Below are 18,219 nucleotides of genomic sequence, written 5' to 3'. Positions count from 1 at the left end.
CATTTGTACATTTAACATAAATTCTACAATTACTTGAAATCAACTTTGATTTTTTTCCCCATATTTTTAAATAAAAGTTAAAAAGATAAATTGAATTTTATGTAATTTATAAAATTAACAGTACCCATAATAATTTTTAAGTTATTATAGTTAAATAATTAGTAGGAAAGACAAAAGAGGCAATCACCACATGACCACAGTGGCTCCACTGTTCTTAAAGGGCTCAGCTATCCAATTTCTTGGTTTATTTAATACACAATTCAAAATAAAATGATTGATTCTTCCAAGTAAAGCAATAAAAATATAAAAATGAGAAAGTTCATTGCTTCTTCTTCAATTCAAAAATCAAGAAAATCCTGGAGATTCTCAATAATATCTGCTACGATTTCTGATCTTTCCAAACTGTCCAAATCTTTTGGTATCTCCCTTTTCTATCTTCAAAATCCCAATTCACATTAACACATTCATATATATACACACACAATGAAAATTGAAACCTCATCACATTCATATCCACTATACTCATATATCTTCATTTACTTCTCCATTCTTATTCAAAATTCTTAGTAAAACGAGATGATGAATACAGAGACGCAATTCCATGTATTAGCAGTTGATGATAGCATCATTGACAGGAAATTGATTGAGAGACTTCTCAAGACTTCATCTTATCAAGGTCATTTTTTAAAAATTAAGTATTGTTTTTCAAATATAAATGTAATTACTAATTAGTATATTCTCAATTTTTTTAAAAAAAATATTCTGTTTATGGTGTTATGCAGTTACTGCTGTGGATTCTGGGATCAAAGCATTGAAATATTTGGGATTGCTAGATGATGACAATACAAGCACAGACACAAATAGTCATGTAACTATACATTTTTTAAATTTCATGTTTCAGCATATATTCATGTATTTTTATTTAAATAATATTGTAGTACAAACTAAAACCAATTAATTCGATCTTACATTATTATTTGAATCATGTGCAGGAAGTAGAAGTAAACTTGATCATCACAGATTACTGCATGCCCGAAATGACCGGCTACGATCTTCTTAGGAAAATTAAGGTATATGTCCTTGTATTATAGGAAAAGATAATAATTTATTAATGTAATAAAATGATTTAAGAAAACTCGAATAAGGGCTAAATTTTGAGTTTGAGATTTAAAAAAGACAATCTTATCACTAGGTAGTCTCTAATAATTCACACAAATTAAAATATCTCGATAATTTCTTTGTTCTGAATTAATCAGACCATTTATTTTTTCAGGGATCGACATCGTTGAGGGATATCCCCGTAGTGATTATGTCGTCGGAGAATGTTCCGGCAAGGATAAACAGCTGCTTAGAGCAAGGAGCTGAAGAGTTCTTCCTCAAACCAGTTCGACAATCCGATGTGAATAAACTCAAGCCACGTTTGTTGAGAGGAAAGCATGAGGATTTATTGGGAAATGTTGAAGGAATCAACAAGAGGAAGAGTGTGGTAGAATGTGTATCACAAGATAGGACTAGAGCAAGATATAATGACTTGGAACTGTAGTCCAATTTTATTTGAAAGAGCTAAATGTAGCATGAAAAACTTGAAGATTGGTTATTTATAATTTTATCTTATTTTATTATTATTTTCTAAATTGCTATTTTAAGTGTTAATTCCTGGTATTTTTTTCTCAACTTCTATAAATTATTTCAGTTGAAAATAAATAAATAATTAATTTTATGGGAGTATAATATGTTTCTATGCAGATTAGCATAGCATTAGGGTGCAATGAAGTCAAATTAAGTCTAGTAACTTCAAGCTAAAGCTTAATTCATTTTTAATGATCTTAGTTTATTTCAATAACTTTGACGCGAGACTATTTAAATTTTGATATTCACACCCTTTTTTCAAGATATATATTTTCATGGCTATTATTTTGATAATATGAATCGATTTATCATATATTTTGAATAGAATAAGGAATATAATGACAATATGACATCCATATTGTTGTAGCTATCCTAATTACATCCATATTTTTTCGAACAAGCTAATTTGGCATTTCACCCCGTCTATTTATTGCAAAGGAAAATGGATTTCGACTTTTAACGGTTGTTGGGCTTTGATTTCTGCATTGAGTTAGTTAGAACTAATAAATTCAATAAACTAAAATGAAGTCAAGAATGAGCCTGTTTGTAAATATAATTGGACCATTCTCCATATTATGAATAATTTTATTACTACCTCCGTCCATCAAAATTTGTCTCACTTTGACCCGGCACTGATTTTAAAAAATATAATAGAAAGTGAGTTGAAAAAGTTAGTGGATTGTGAGTTCTACTTTTATATATTAGTTTTATAATAAAATATGAGTACAAATGAGTTAGTAGAAAATGAAGCCCACTATTAAAAATGATAAAAGTGAAATGAGAAAATTTTTAGAGGACGGATGAAAATGAAAAAATGGGATAAATTTTGGTGGACGGAGATAGCAAAGAAGATTGCAATCATTTCATACTCCCAATTTTTGCACCTACTATATATTAATAAAAATATTATTTCCCCAATGCAATTTATAGACACAGCTCTTCACCACCACAAAATTGGTCAAAATAAAAAAAAAGGTAAGAATATTAAACAAAATTAGAAACCTTTAAAATTACCCGCCATCTCCGGTGTCATATAAATTGATTTGTTATGGTTGCAACGATACTTCTCCTCGTTTCTCTCTCTCCTTAAAGCCATTCTTCCCTTCATTCCCTTCCTTCCACTTCTTTTTCCCATACCACGCACGCGCCTCCCTTCGCCCACCCCTCCGCCGCCGCCGTCTCCCGCCGATTGAAACCACCCCCCCAATTCCCCACCACCAACACCAGAATTTCATGTCTGATCTCAAAAATCAGGGAAATGGGGGGAGGAAGACATCCCATTCCCACCTGACCATCAAAAGCAACCCTTCCTTGGTTTACAATCGCTCCATGACGACCCTAACGCCGTCGTCCGCCGCGGGGGCGGTGGCCGCGGAGGAGAAGCACCGCAACCCCCGGTCCTACCAGCGCAACACCTCCATCAATTTCTTCAGCGCCTCCAAATTGAAGGGCAAAGTCCGCAAAATGTGCTCCCTCTTCGAATCCCCCAAACACCGCCCCTCCTCCGCCCTCGAATCGCCCTCGCAATCCCCCTCCCAATCTCCCTCCCAATCCCCGACCTCCAACAAATCCTCCTTCTCCCCGCCCGATTCCCCTAATTTGTGGGACTTTTCCCCAATCCGACTCCCCGGCACCGAGGACCGCGTCGTCATCTACTTCACCAGCCTGCGCGGAATCCGCCGGACCTTCCACGACTGCCAGAGCGTGCGGATGGTCTTCCGCGGATTCCGCGTCAATCTCGACGAACGCGACGTCTCTATGGACGTCGCGTACAAGAACGAGCTCCAGGAATTGTTTGGAGAGGACGAGGTCGTTACTTTGCCGCAGGTACAGGGCTCTTCTATCTCGATAATCAAAGGCAAACTCTAAATATTGTTCAAACTTCAAACTATGATCTGGATTGTTAGAAAATGTCAACAAATGACAAAATAGTAACAACAGAAAATGTCCACACAGTGTCAATGGTTGATGCTGTGTTGATATTGTGTTGACATTTTCTGTTGCTACTATTTTGTCGTCTGTTGATATTTTTTAACGATCATAATTTGGAGTTCATACAATATATGAGTTTGCATTTAATCACTACCCTGCTATGGAGTAATAATAACAGTGGCTTAAGTCTCTAGTGTTTCTTCTCGTGTTAATGCTTATATGAGTATATAGGTACGATCAAAACAGAACATTAGCAAAATCAATAGTTGATTGAGTAATTTAAATACATATTTGGAAGTTAGTTTACAAAAGTTGGAAAATTAGGAAAGTTTAGTGATTTAAAAGTAACTTGCCCTATGGGCCTATTAGTTAGAGATGAAACGTCTTAGCAATTAGCTCAGCTTCGTTGTCTTTGCTGCAGGTGTTCATAAAGGGGAAACACATCGGCGGGGCAGAGGTGGCTTTGAACCTCCTCGAAGTCGGGGAGCTCGTAAGGATGATCAAGGGGCTGCCGTTCCGGTCGCTCAAGCCGTGCGACGTCTGCGGTGACATGAGGTTCATTGCCTGCGTGAACTGTGGAGGGAGCCGGAAAGTTTACGACGAGGAGAAGGAGCAGACGAATCAGTGCACGGTTTGCAATGAGAATGGCCTCATGCGGTGCCCCCTTTGCAGCTCGTGAATGACATTTTGTGATTTCCTACACATTTTTAAAAGAAAAGAAAGAAGAAAAGTAAAAGAATCGGCTGTGTGTTTGTCATATCCTTTTTTTGGTGGTTGTGGCTGGTCTCTTACACGTTTATGGATTGATGGGTTGTATATTGCTTAAGCTGATTAAAAAAAATGATGATTGTGTGTACACTTTGAATCATCCATATTTTGCTTATGCTTTCTGAAACAACGAAAAAAAGGTATTGAAATCAACGAACATTAATTAATTAAATGAATCACACACCACATTATTGTAGTAGTAATAAAAAAGAGTGTTACTCCTATTACATAACCAATCTAGTGCTCAAATTTTACTAATGATGCCATACTCATCATAGAGAAGCTTTGCAAAGCTCTTGATATGTTTTTAACCCAACGTTATCGCAATATAGATGCTCCCTTCATTTTCCGGATAAGAATACAGATAGCCCTTCCCTTCAAACGTAGCCACACCGGCTCCAGAGAACACGGGCTTCCCCCATCCGAAATCCACTTTGTAAAACGGGAAGCGCAGCCAGCTCGTGATCCCGACGTTGGGGCATTCGAGAGTGACCGCAGTGCCCACAATGTCGTCGCGATGCAGCTCCATGTAGTCGAGAGCCGACCTCAAATACTCGTCGTCCATCCGCGCGATCGCGTCGTGCACTCTCCCCACCGCGAACGCCAAGGGCTCCGTCACCAGCTCCCCGCACAGGGTGATCGCGTCGGTGTAGAAGATCGCGTTGCCTAGGCATCCCGGTGGGAGGTTCGGCCGCAGCCTCGTGCGCGCGTCCACGGGGAGCTGCAGCATGGTCTCCTGGTCCCCAGGCAGGCCACGTGCGGCGCTCACGCAGTGCCACACGTGTCCTGTAACTGTTAGAAATAAAGGGATAAAATTCTCAAGCCGTTACAGGCGGTACTCTAACTATTATAATCGAATGAAGATAATAACAATAAGTGGAATGAAAATTACAACGGAAATAATAAATTAAACCGAACTATAAGTCGAGTCGAGGGAAGCCCTCTTTCCGCAAGACAAATTACGCCCCGGCTAGTGCTCACGGAATGGCGTATTGCCCCCAAAGATAAAACGACTTCCTCCTAGCGTGTAGAAGCACCTCAAACCCGCTAGGCACCGGCGAACTTGATGAAGTTCCGAGAATCGAGCTATGCAATGCTACTATGATGTAGAGAACTAGAGAGAAGAGAGAATGCTTTTTGTTGGTGTATTCTCCACTCCAAGATCAAGCTTATATTTAGGCTAGAGAAAGCACTTGAAAGGCCTTGCAATCAAGATTATCTCTTAATGCATTTGGGGGTTACCTAAGATGAAAGGCCATAGGTCTTGGCCACCTCAAAGGTCTCCCACATTTTTCACATGTTTTTTTCCACAATCCCCCACATTGGTTAGAGCACTGCAAGCTCAAACCAACACAAGACGTGTATGCATGCATGCAGACTTTTGCTCAATTCTCGAGAAATAATATTGCATTTGGAATAGTAGCTTGGGGCTTTGAACTTTCCATAGTCAACACTATCGGGCATACCGGCGGCCTGGTGGACGTGATGCTTTGAACCATTCCTCCTTGGTGTATACCGAGACAATAATATTGACACAATACTATTTACAAACTCATCAGTTCTCACGTTTGTGTCCTTTACTGGCCATGGAACACCACTTTGGATTCATAAGTGATTCACATGTTGAAGCGGCCCACACTTCTTCACTTACATAGGTGATTCTTTTCAAGGTATCCTACAATACCCACCTCCTCGAGGCTTCTAAGAATCATTAAAAGTCAAAACTTAGCCTCTTACCACATGCAGGTTACAACACTCAATGCTTTCAAAAGAATGGGCGAAGATAAAATATCTTCCGAGTGTTACAACTAGAGTCATATAGCTTTGTTTTCCCATTGAACCAAGCCCATGAGATCTCCAATCGTATGGTTGGGTTACCACTATAATCTTAAAATGTGGTTTTCAGTCCCATTCCTTTTATCAATTCATGCATTTGATCACGGTTTAAACTTTTCGTTAATGGATCCGCTAAGTTATCCACTGACCTTACATAGTCAACTGCGATAACGCCACTTGTGATCAACTGCCTCACGGTATTATGTCGCCGACGAATGTGTCGAGACTTACCATTGTATAAGCCACTATGTGCTCTCCCTATAATCACAGTGTATCACTACTGTCGGCACTGGCTTCTTCCAACATGGAATATCTTCTAGGAAGTTTCTAAGCCACTCGGATTCTTCCCCTGCTTTGTCTAAAGCGATAAACTCAGATTCCATGGTGGATCTAGCTATACATGTCTGTTTTGTTGACTTCCACGAAACAGCTCCACCCCCCACGGTGAACACATACCTACTCGTCGAGAACGAGTCTTTTGAATCAGAGATCCAATTTGCATCACAATACCCTTCAAGTACTTGGGGATATCTTGTGTATTGCAGCTCAAAGTTAAGAATATACTTCATGTATCTCAAAAACCCTACATAGAGCTTTCCAATGTTCCTTGCTTGGGTTGCTCGCATATCGGCTCAGCTTATTCACCGTACACGCAAGATCTGGCCGGGTGTAGTTTGTGACAAACACCAAACTCCCTATGATATTGCGTATTCTTCTTGAGCTACAGGTTCTCCCGTGTGCTTACTCAAATGATTGGGTTCCAATGGAGTCTTAGATGGCTCACAATTAAAGGAGTGCAACTTCTTAAGCACTTTCTCAATGTAATGAGATTGTGTCAAAGCTATTCCCTCAGGATTCCTTTTAATCTTGATTCCGAGAATCACATCAGCTAGACCCATATCTTTCATGTCGAAATTTCTCTTCAACATATTTTTGTCTCGTTGATAATGACACTATTGCTGCCCATAATCAACAAATCATCCACATAAAGACACACAATAACGAACTCATTATTTGTGTTCTTAATGTAAACACACTTATCACACTCGTTGATAGTGAACCCATTTGACAACATCACATTGTCAAACTTCAAGTGTCATTGCAAAAGCGCTTGTTTTAATCCATATAGAGACCTCACTAGTTTGCATACCTTCCTTTCTTGGCCAGGTACTACAAACCCTTCAGGTTGCTCTATATAAATTTCTTCCTCCAATTCACCATTCAGAAATGCAGTTTTCACATCCATTTGGTGAATTTCAAGATTGTGCAAAGCAGCAATCGCAAGAAGCACCCGAATGGAAGTGATTCTCGTAACGGGTGAATATATGTCGAAGAAGTCATATCCTTCTTACTGCTTAAAGCCTTTTACAACTAGGCGAATTTTGTACTTTTCAATAGTACCATCAGTTTTATATTTCCTTCTCAGGATCCACTTGCACCCTAAGGTCTTACAACCTTCTGGCAACTCTACTAACACCCATGTGTTATTTCTCATAATTGATTCAATTTCACTATTGATTGCTTTTTGCCAGAATGGCGCATCTGGGCCAGACAGCGCTTCCGCCAACGACTTTGGTTCATCATCCAACATAAATTTTATGAAGTCGGGACCAAAAGTCTTAGCAATTTTAACTCTTTCACCACGTCTTGGTTCTACATCCTCAGGACTTGACCTCGTCCTTTTTGGAGGATTGGAACTAGCGGATTCATCCATCATTCTTTCACTAGAACGATCCTCCCGCCTCTTGTAAGGGTAAACATTCTCAAATAATATAGCATTCCTTGACTCAATCGTTGTTCCTTCAGCCACGCCAGACATAGCTGACTTATGGACTAGGAAACGATAGGCACTACTATTAAGTGCATGGCCAATAAAGATGCAATCAACTATTTTAGGGCCTATTGCAACTTGCTTCGGATGTGGCACTTCTACCTTCGCTAAGCACCCCCACACTTTGAGGTATGAGTACGAAGGTTTCTTGCCTTTCCACAACTCATAGGGAGTCACATCCCTACTTTTTAGTGGAATCTTATTCAGGATATAATTTGCCGTTAACACAGCCTACCCCCACATGTTCTGGGGTAAACCTGAATTAATCAACAGAGCATTCATCATCTCTTTCAGTGTTCGATTTTTGCGTTCAGCAACACCATTCGATTGAGGAGAATATGGAGCCGTGGTTTGGTGAATTATACCATTTGCATGACATAATTCTGCAAACGGCGCCACATATTCACTACCTCTATCCCTTCGAACACACTTAATTCGACAATTAAGTTGATATTCGGCTTCATTTTTGAAGTCTTTAAACGCTTCAAGTGCCTCATCTTTTTACTTCTTAATAAGTAAAGGTAACAATACCTTATGTAATCATCTATAAACGTGATGAAATATTTTTTACCACCTCTTGTTTGCACAAATTTCAAATCACATACGTCTGTATGGATCAACTCAAGAGGTTTTGTGCTCCGCTCTACCGAATGGAATAGCAGCTTAGCCATTTTGGCTTCAACACACACTTCACATCTTTCTTGTGAGTTAAACTTATCAACTTTTGGTAAATTAAGATTTACTAATCTTTTTATAGCATTTAGATTTACATGTCCCAATCTATTATGCCATAAATCAGAGCTCTCAACCAAATAAGAGGATGTGTCATCTTCCTTATTGCATATTCCTTTTCCACGGTGAATGACCGTAACATTCAGCTCAAAAAGCCATTCACTAGGTGGCCTTCACTTATGAAGGGTTTTTTCCACGGTGAATGACCGTAACATTCAGCTCAAAAAGCTCATTCACTAGGTGGCCTTCACTTATGAATTTTCCATTCTTGGTCAATATAACCTTTTCACACTCAAATTCTAGTGAAAATCCATGATTTACTAGAAGTGAGTCTGACACCAAATTATTTCAAATGTCTGGGACATGCAGCACATCCTTAAGGGTAAGAACCTTTCCAGATCCTAGTTTTAGGAACACATTACCCACACCAACTACCTCAGAAGAGGCTTGGTTTCCCATGCGTACTTTTCTACCTCCAACAGATTTGTAAGTAGAAGAAACGTTTCTCTCGGAGCACACATGACATGTGGCACCCGTATCAACAAACCATTCATTTGGATTATTACCATAGTCCACGTCGGAGACCATTGCGACCACCTCATGATCTTTGTTGTTTATAACAACACGTTCAAATAATTTGCACAATATTGTGTCCAACAATAAGTACACAATTATATTGAACCATATGTGCATTGGTATATTCAACACCAAATGCATCCCAATTATTACTACCAAGTCTAAATTGGTCTTGCTTGTCAAATGGCAAACGATAAACACATTTCTCAAGAAAAAAGATCTCAAGGAATTAACCACTTCAGTGCGCATCGACATTGCGACTGTTCGTTTCTTCATTCTAGCTTTGGAGCTCATGTTTCCTCCAACTTCGATTGGTATAACCCTGTCTTAGAAGAGTACACTAATTTGTCTTGCGATTGTTAGGAATAAAGGGATAAAATTCCCAAGCCGTTACAGACGGTACTCTAACTATTACAATCGAATGAAGATAATAACAATAAGTGGAATGAAAATTACATCGGGAATAATAAATCAAACCGAACTATAAGTCGAGTCGAGGGAAGCCCTCTTTCCGCAAGACAAATTACGCCCCGACTAGTGCTCACGGAATGGCGTATTGTCCCCAAAGATAAAACGACTTCCTCCTAGCGTGTTGAAGCACCTCAAACCCGCTAGGCACCGGCGAACTTGATGAAGTTCCGAGAATCGAGCTATGCAATGCTACTATGATGTAGAGAACTAGAGAGAAGAGAGAATGCTTTTTGTTGGTGTATTCTCCACTCCAAGATCAAGCTTATATTTAGGCTAGAGAAAGCACTTGAAAGGCCTTGCAATCAAGATTATCTCTTAATGCATTTGGGGGTTACCTAAGATGAAAGGCCATAGGTCTTGGCCACCTCAAAGGTCTCCCACATTTTTCACATGTTTTTTTCCACAGTAACAACCTCGTACGTTGTAAATTTCGAATTGTTGTTGCAGTTGCATTTTTGTTTGAGGGAGTTGATTTGGGCGAGGGTGAGGTTGAAAATGGAGAAAGTGGTGTGGCCCTGTGGGAGAGGGGGGGGGGGGGGTTTGAGAGAGGGAGGGGGTGGGGGGAGCTCGGGCTCGGGGGCGTGCGGGAGGCGAGGAGGCAGCGGTCGAGGAAAGGATGGACGGAGGGGGTTAGGCCGCGAGCGATCTCACCCCATGACTTGTTGAAATGTTGGCCGGAGGTCCCATCGGAGAGATGGTGCTCGTTTGCAAAACCTAAGCTCACTCCACCGCATTTGAATCGAGTTAGCTGTATCAGAGTCGTAAATGAAAATTTGTTAGTGAAATATGAGGGTCATTATATAGTACTCCTAAAATTAAAATGTGACAAATGTTGTTGGATAGACAATACTATAAAAGTTGACACACTTTGGCCTAGTACGGGTTTTAAGAAATGTAATGGAAAGTGAGTTGAAAAAGTTGGTGGATGTGGGTCATACTTTTAAAATAATTAGTTTTATAATAAAATATGAGTAGGAATGAGTTAGTGAAATATGATGCTATAAAAAATGGTAAAAAGTGAAGTGCGTCAGACTTTCAGGGACGGATTGAAATGGTAAACTATGTCAAACTTTCAAGAACAGAGGTAGTACTATTTATAAAAAATTACCTGCACCAGAAAGAGGGGGAACGTGGAAATTCCCCTAGAGTAATCGACGGTGGGGACAAGGCTGGAGTTAGGCTTGGAAGCGAAACCGCCCAAATCGTCGAGGGTGGCGTCGCACTCCGCCTCCATAAACAACACCCCTTCGGCGTTGCAGTTGATCTCGATGCGGCCGCGATTATCGTCCCTTCTCAGCCTCCCGGCGAAGGGGTGGAATTGAACGAGGGCCCGGCTGAGCGCGGCCTTCATCAGCGCCGCATTGAAGAAGTCGACAGCGGCGTCGCCGCAGCGGTAATAGAAGATGTAGCGAGTGTGGAAGTTGTCGGGCATAGCTAAGTCCACGCTGGAGAGCCACAAACTGCCACTCGGCGTTTTCTCCATTGGTTTTACAATCGTCGATTCCTTCACTGTGATTTTCATGCTTCTCAATGTGTGTGTGATAGAGAAAAAAGAAAAGAGAGAAAGAAAGGTGGTATTGTACAATCTCTGTCCACGAATAAATAGAGTTTTACTAAAAGGGGAGTAACTTTCTTGTATCTTGAAAATTGACAATTTTAAAACGACAGAAATAATGAAAGAAAAAGTGATTAAGTATTATTAATGGAGAATGAAACTCATTTAATTATATAAGAAAAAAAGTTTTGTTTAATTTATAATTGGTCTAATATTAATAAATGATGAAAAATACTTCTTACATTCTATAATAAGAGTCACATTTGATTTGGGTACAAGTTTTAAGAAATGTAAAGAATCATGAGTTAAAAATTTAGTGGAATATGGAAGTCCACTTTTTTGCAGAAGTATTAGTTTTATAGTAATAGAATGTGATTGAATTGAGTCAGTGGAGTGTGAGACCTACTTATCATTTATGGTAAAAATGAAATACGACTTTTATTGTGGGAAGGATCTAAATGGCAAAATATAATTTTCATATTATGAGACGGAGGGAATAGTTGTTTTTAGGAGATCGGTATAATACTAGATTCTACTATATAACAATGATTTAATTGAGTTTGAATTTTACTTATTAAATATATAAAATTTAAAATTTGGACATATTAAATAAGTAAAATATTATTTCACCATATACACAAACAAAATCAATAATTAATCGACAGTTTTAGGGATGGTAGGATAAACATGATAATCAATGTCGCATGGCTATAAGATAAGAATAGAGATGAGTATGGAGTTCGGATTTAGATGTTAAGATAAGGATAACAATGAATCATCTTATCTCTTACATAAGAGTATGCATTCTTTTAATATTTAGTTTGTCCTGTAAAAATATGCACTTTATAATTTTAGAAAAAAAAAAAATTATCTATTGAGATGATGCTGATTCTCTACTAATAATACTGTAATTGCTTTTTCTTTCTATTTCTTTCTTACTTTAATAAATGTACATTAAAACTCGTATCCAACCAAAAGTGTATACTCTTATAGGACGGAAGGAGTACTAAAATTTTACAGGTTTTAAGATAAGAATAGAGATCAGAGTGAAGTTAGGATTTAGATGCTAATATAAGGATAACAAATAAATCTTTCTATTTCATTCAAGGTGAACATTTTCCTTTTTTTATTGTCCTAATTAAGATGTGAACTTTCTATGTTTTTTTTAAAATAATTTCTCTTTCTTTATTCTCCTTATTAAAATATTTAATTACATTTTTCTCTCTATTTTATTCTAATAATTTTGTCTAAAATTTCGTATCACTCAAAAAAGTAATCATATTGAATAAAATGAAGTGAGTACTAAAGCTTATTGGCTTTAAGATAAAAACAGAGATAAGAATGAAGTAAGGATTCAGATGCTAAAATAAGGATAACAAAAAGTAATACTAAAGTTTTCATAAGATGGCTTATTTTGCGGATTGAAATTAAAATGTCATTTTATCCTTGCAAAAATTTGAATGTAAAACCCTAAGGGTGTGTTTAGTTGTGCTAAAATGACAAGATAGTACTAGTAAAATTTATTTGTAAACGTTTTTTATGTAATACGAACTGTTAGTAGGAGCTTTTACATTGCTACAAAGTTTGCATAAACTGAATTACTCTATAAGAACTAAAGAAAGAAAAATGAAAAAATAGATTTATTAGAGGCTAAGCCCTAATTCATATACGTGTGTCTGCCATTAATTTCGGTGGCAAAGAGTTTGATTCATGCAAGCCTGTTGAATGAGCATTGTGCCGCGGACACCTAAAGGCTGGAACGCACAGTTTATTTGTATGGAGAAAGATACCTAACTCATTTTTGTTTAAATGTTTTATAACTAAAATTTATGTTTTACTATTGTATTTGTATAAATTAATTTATAGTAATAATTCGAATTTATTATATTATGTAGTATTGATATCAACTTATACTCATTTTAGAATGGGCTATTGGGCTTAATTGGGCCAGAAGAAAAACATGGGCAATGAATAAAAATTTTATGTACCAATAAGAAGTTAATATATCTGCTTTATCTAATCAAATCAAAAAACGAGGCCCGAATGATTAATACTGTAATGAAAAAACTAATCAGTAAAAATGATTGACTAAAAATAAGAATAAAATAAATAATTAGATATGTAGCAGTTATTTCATTATTTGAATTTTGAACCGAGCCTAGAGATTTGCTTTTGTCTTTTTGTCGTAAGTATTCTTTTGATCTTTCAAAAAGAAATTAGAATTTCACCTCAGAATATATTACTCTCTTTTTTAAATGTTCGAATTATTCTCCATCTTTCGGCCAAATGCTAATATTACATTTTTACCCCTGCCAGCGCCAGATGTCTGCTTCTCATTGGTGGCCTGCTATATGCGCAACTGGAAGCTTTTTAAAAACTGCTCGTTACGCGGGTTTTGGGATTCACGAAGAAACTGCATTTTCGCACACAGTGAAGCGTGTTTGTGCGTTAAAATGGCGGCTGCAGGATTCTACCGGCGCTCTCTTCCTTCTCCCCCTGCCGTTGATTTCTCTTCTCCTCCAGGCAAGGTATGCGATCTCACATCTTCTTCCTTACTGGAAATGTAAAATGAATGTATATTGATTTTTATACTTACTTACATATTTGAAATCTGAGTCACAAAGTTGAAAAAATCTGAAGTTGTTTGGCATGTATTATGTTGACGATGTGAATTCGAGTTATCTGAAACTGCTGGGTTCAGAGTAGCTCAAACACGAATTCTTTTCCCATCAAGTTCTGGATTCGTTAGTGTAATGAGAGTTAAAATATTAATCTTATTAATATTTTCAATTAATTAATTGTTTGGCAGTATTGCTTAGAAATATATGTTGCTCAATATTGTTTCCAACGGTAGCTACTAAGTAAAATGGACTAAGAAATACTAGTGATTTTTCACATGAATTAACAATTCTGTAACTGAATAAACAGCTGCTTGCTTTGGCATCCTTTACACCAACGTCAATTATTATTTTCTTTTCATTTTTCCCTTGCAGGAACTGTTCAAAGAGGCCCTTCACAATGGAAATATGGAAGGTTTTTTCAATTTGATCTCTCATTTTCAGACGCAATCAGAGCCTGCTTATTGTGGTTTGGCGACTCTTGCAATGGTCTTGAATGCTCTTGGCATAGATCCCTGTAGAAAATGGAAAGGTACCTAATTTTCATGTTTCGAAGCATACCTCATGTTATTAGCATTTTCTTAATGTTTTAAACAATAGAACATGGGCTTTCGCTTTTCTTTAACGAGTAAATATTACTAGTATACTTTAAATACCAACCTTTATTCATTGTCGTTCCGTGTCAACTCGAAAGATACCATGTCATCTCAGTGTTGGTGAATTTTTGGTCGTATTAGTGTTAAGATCGAGCATATATCTAACTGGTCGGGTCGTTATAAGTCACCATGACAATGATCTGATCCACATGATTTCTCAGCCCTAGGAGGTGGGAGTGGAACCTCATGTGTGAAAAAAAGAGATTATTTGCATATCGAAAATTTAACGTCTTTGCATTAATCTTGACTTCTACATTCATGTTTGGTTGTAAATATTGCCTGAATGATGGATACTTGTTGTTTGATAGCTCAAAAAGTATATAGCTATGATTTTACTGAACTTGAATAATAGGGCCTTGGAGGTGGTTTGACGAAACCATGCTGGACTGCTGCGAGCCATTGGACAAGGTTAAGGCCAAGGGTATATCATTTGGGAAGGTAATATGCTTGGGACATTGTGCAGGTGCTAAAGTTGAATCTTTTCGCACAAATCAGAGCTCTATTGATGAATTCCGCAATCATGTAGTGGCATGCTCTACATCTGAGGATCGTCACATTATTGCATCATATACTAGAAGAGCTTTTAAGCAGGTAGATTGCAATTGACTATCTTTTCTAGTTTGTTTCTTCTTAATTGTATATAATTATGCATCTCTCTTACATACATCAACTATGTTATAATGACCTTTGGATGTTTTCGATATGGACAGGGTTTAAATTTATGGAATGCATTAAAATTTATATATTTAGGCACCAGTTTTAAAGATCATGGAAAAACCAGCCAAGCACTCTAAAAAACCACCAAAGATGAAAATTTCTTGGATGTATATAGACTTGCCTTATTTGATTGCATCTTGATAATTTACTTAATTGTGTCAGACTGGAGCAGGTCATTTTTCGCCAATTGGTGGATATCATGCTGAGATGGATATGGTACTCATTCTGGATGTTGCAAGATTTAAATATCCCCCACACTGGGTTCCCCTCACACTTCTTTGGGAAGCCATGGACTCCACTGATGAAGCCACTAAACTGAAGAGAGGGTATGCTTGCTCTGATTTGCCACTACTTTCTAAGCTTTACTTGCATGATGGTAGCTTACTTATTTGCTCTTCTCAATCTTGTTGTAATCTCTTATACAAGCACTTGTCCATCTTCTGCTGTGTGTGTTCCGACTACACCCATGGTTGTGTTTCTCGAGTTTCCCTTCTGGGCATATGCTTGAGTAAATTGCATGTTTTTTTATTAATAGATGTTTACTTTGATGTGAAACATGAGATGAGATTGTGTAATTCAAGGTTAAACAAGTTCAAAACTATGAAGTCCATCAAGATAGTAGTGGCTTGAAATTTTTTTATTTATCCTTGTTATCACTCAAAGTAAATGGCTTCTTATTGTCTCAGTTACTTCCCTTCAGGTTCATGCTCGTGTCAAGGCGCCAGAGAGAACCAGCTTTGCTCCATACCCTGGTACAACCCGAATTACTTTCACTCCATTTTCAAACCTTCTAAGAAAACGAAAAAACAGATACTTCATCGGTTATAATGTCCTGCGCATATAGTTCATTTGTATTTATAGTCTTGTCTAGTTAGTAAGTTTTAAATCAAAGAATGGCAATTGATAGGTAAAGTTTGCTTGTTTATGTTTTCCAAAATATGTTGCTTTTCATTATGTTGTATCCCGATTGGTGTAAGGCTATATAAGGGAGTGTTCTTTTTTGTTGCAAAATATATCATAAGAAAATTGAGGGATAAAAGAAGATTAAAAACTCTCACAGTTAGTAGTCCTCCCACCTTCCCTAGGGCGTAAAACATAAGAAATGTGAGGAAAATTTGAGTGAAAATGAGGGGAAAGGGGTTGCCTGGAAAAAAAATTCATCATGCTTGGGAAAAATTCTCTCTTACAGAGCATGTGAAGTGAATGGAAAATGAATGAAAATATTTGTATTTCACCATTAGTACTTATTTTTGCAGAGCTGCAAACATGATGGTTGGGCCAGTATTGGGAAATACTTGACTGATGATGTCCCGTTGTTGCTAAGTTCCCGTAGCATCAAGGATGTAAGAGATGTCATTTCCACTGTTTTCTCTTCTCTACCTTCAGATATCACAGAATTCATTAAGTGGGTGGCAGAGGTTCGCCTTGCGAAGGATGGTGGTCTACCTCTAAGTGAACAAGAGAAAGTAAAACTCGAATTTAAGGTAAGGAAACAAATATTATTAAAAACTGACGCACCTAAACACTTAGTTGGAGCATTTACTTTTCATGATTGAGTATTTTTATGTCAATTACTAGGATCTCTCCAATTAATCTATATAGGTTAACTCTCAAAATTAAATACCCCATTATCATCATGTGCTTACCTAACTTGAGTGAGACTTCCAACTTTTTTTAGGAAAAAGTGTTGAAGCAAGTGCAAGATACTAGCCTTTACAAGCATGTAACAGATGCATTGTCTTCAAAGAATTGCTTTTGCAAGAGAGAACAAAATTCTTTGCCAAATACTGTAGCAAGTGCTTGTTGCAACAATGCAAGGGAAATGAGACACACTGTTGATGAGAACAATGCTTGTGCCACGAAAATCTTGAGAGCAGAAGCAAACGGTGCTGGAGAGGTCGCAGTTGATGTTGGTTTTGAGTCACATTGCTACTCCAGCATGCCCCAGGCAAGCAACCATGTGTTGACGGTGCTTCTCTTTGCCTTGCCCCCGGAGACATGGCGTGCTGTTGTAGATGAACAAGTGTGGGAGGAGATATGTGGTCTTGTTTCAATTCAGAAACTTCCTCCACTGCTTCAAGATGAGGTATATAGAGTTTATTGTAACGCTCTCTGTGTTTGTGAGCTGTTAGTCACAGGCCGGAGTATGTTTTTGGAAGAAATAAAAGTATTTTAGCACTCCTTGCTGTTGGAAGAATTCGATTTTATCTTCGTAAAACTAATTTTCTGCGTATGCCCCTGATTAGCGATTTCTTCATGGTTTTGTTTGCAGGTTTTGCACTTGAGGGGTCAACTCTTTGTGCTCAAGAGATGCAACAATGACTGCGTAGAACATGATTTAGATGCTCTCCTTATCTAGATTTTGTTATACATATTTCCATATTAAAATGTTGTAGTAGTATTTGTAAAAGGTGATATACATGAAATAAGGGCCCTAGGGTCATCACCTGCCAAGTTTACTATTCAGTAAACTATCCCATTATTGAAGAACAAATTATGTGAAGAATTGAAATACACATACTCTGGAATCTTGTTAAATTATGTAATAAGATACAATTATATTTCTTCTATACTCTAGTATTTAGCTCCTGTATCAACTCATTTAATTGATTTAGCTTGAAAATGTAATAAATTTATTAGCTTGATTCAATTACACTTCCTTTTATAATTAGTAAGAAGTGATTTAATTTTAAAATATAGATTTATCTACTAGTTACAATTATATTATCTATAAATAACATAATTTTATGAAATTATAAGAAACCAATGAATGAATCTATAGTAGTATTATTGAGGATGAAACAATCCATTTAAAATTAATATTTTAGATACTAATTTTGAAAGTTCGTTTGGGCCCAAAGAGCTCATAAGTTCGAAATATTCGATAAATAAAGTTAG

The 18,219-nt window shown here is 37.5% G+C and overlaps 3 protein-coding genes and 1 pseudogene across 3 annotated transcripts; 3 read left to right on the top strand and 1 right to left on the bottom strand.

Annotated features, from left to right (window-relative positions):
* Nucleotides 1-387: 387 nt before the first annotated feature.
* Nucleotides 388-1,622, top strand: LOC125212586 (two-component response regulator ORR3-like). The gene is made up of 4 exons (XM_048112795.2): nucleotides 388-676; nucleotides 783-868; nucleotides 993-1,070; nucleotides 1,274-1,622. The coding sequence occupies exons 1-4, from the start codon at nucleotides 577-579 to the stop codon at nucleotides 1,541-1,543; spliced, it is 534 nt and encodes a 177-aa protein (XP_047968752.2). The 5' UTR covers nucleotides 388-576; the 3' UTR covers nucleotides 1,544-1,622.
* A 1,091-nt stretch (nucleotides 1,623-2,713) lies between these two features.
* On the top strand, nucleotides 2,714-4,429 carry LOC125212585 (uncharacterized protein At5g39865-like). The gene is made up of 2 exons (XM_048112794.2): nucleotides 2,714-3,456; nucleotides 3,983-4,429. Exons 1-2 carry the CDS (start codon nucleotides 2,863-2,865, stop codon nucleotides 4,238-4,240), a joined length of 852 nt encoding a protein of 283 aa, XP_047968751.1. The 5' UTR covers nucleotides 2,714-2,862; the 3' UTR covers nucleotides 4,241-4,429.
* A 207-nt stretch (nucleotides 4,430-4,636) lies between these two features.
* LOC125215929 (rosmarinate synthase pseudogene) lies at nucleotides 4,637-11,258 on the bottom strand (annotated as a pseudogene).
* Nucleotides 11,259-13,730: 2,472 nt separating this feature from the next.
* LOC125215395 (glutathione gamma-glutamylcysteinyltransferase 1-like) lies at nucleotides 13,731-17,891 on the top strand. The gene is made up of 8 exons (XM_048116801.2): nucleotides 13,731-13,858; nucleotides 14,324-14,480; nucleotides 14,957-15,195; nucleotides 15,484-15,647; nucleotides 16,022-16,073; nucleotides 16,578-16,805; nucleotides 17,000-17,407; nucleotides 17,594-17,891. Exons 1-8 carry the CDS (start codon nucleotides 13,784-13,786, stop codon nucleotides 17,678-17,680), a joined length of 1,410 nt encoding a protein of 469 aa, XP_047972758.1. The 5' UTR covers nucleotides 13,731-13,783; the 3' UTR covers nucleotides 17,681-17,891.
* Nucleotides 17,892-18,219: the final 328 nt, after the last annotated feature.

Source organism: Salvia hispanica, chromosome 3 (genome assembly GCF_029641045.1).
Source record: "Salvia hispanica isolate PSC_SH4W2 chromosome 3, Shi_PSC_v1, whole genome shotgun sequence".
NCBI lineage: Eukaryota > Viridiplantae > Streptophyta > Magnoliopsida > Lamiales > Lamiaceae > Salvia > Salvia hispanica.
This window is presented reverse-complemented; position numbering and strand designations above follow the sequence as displayed.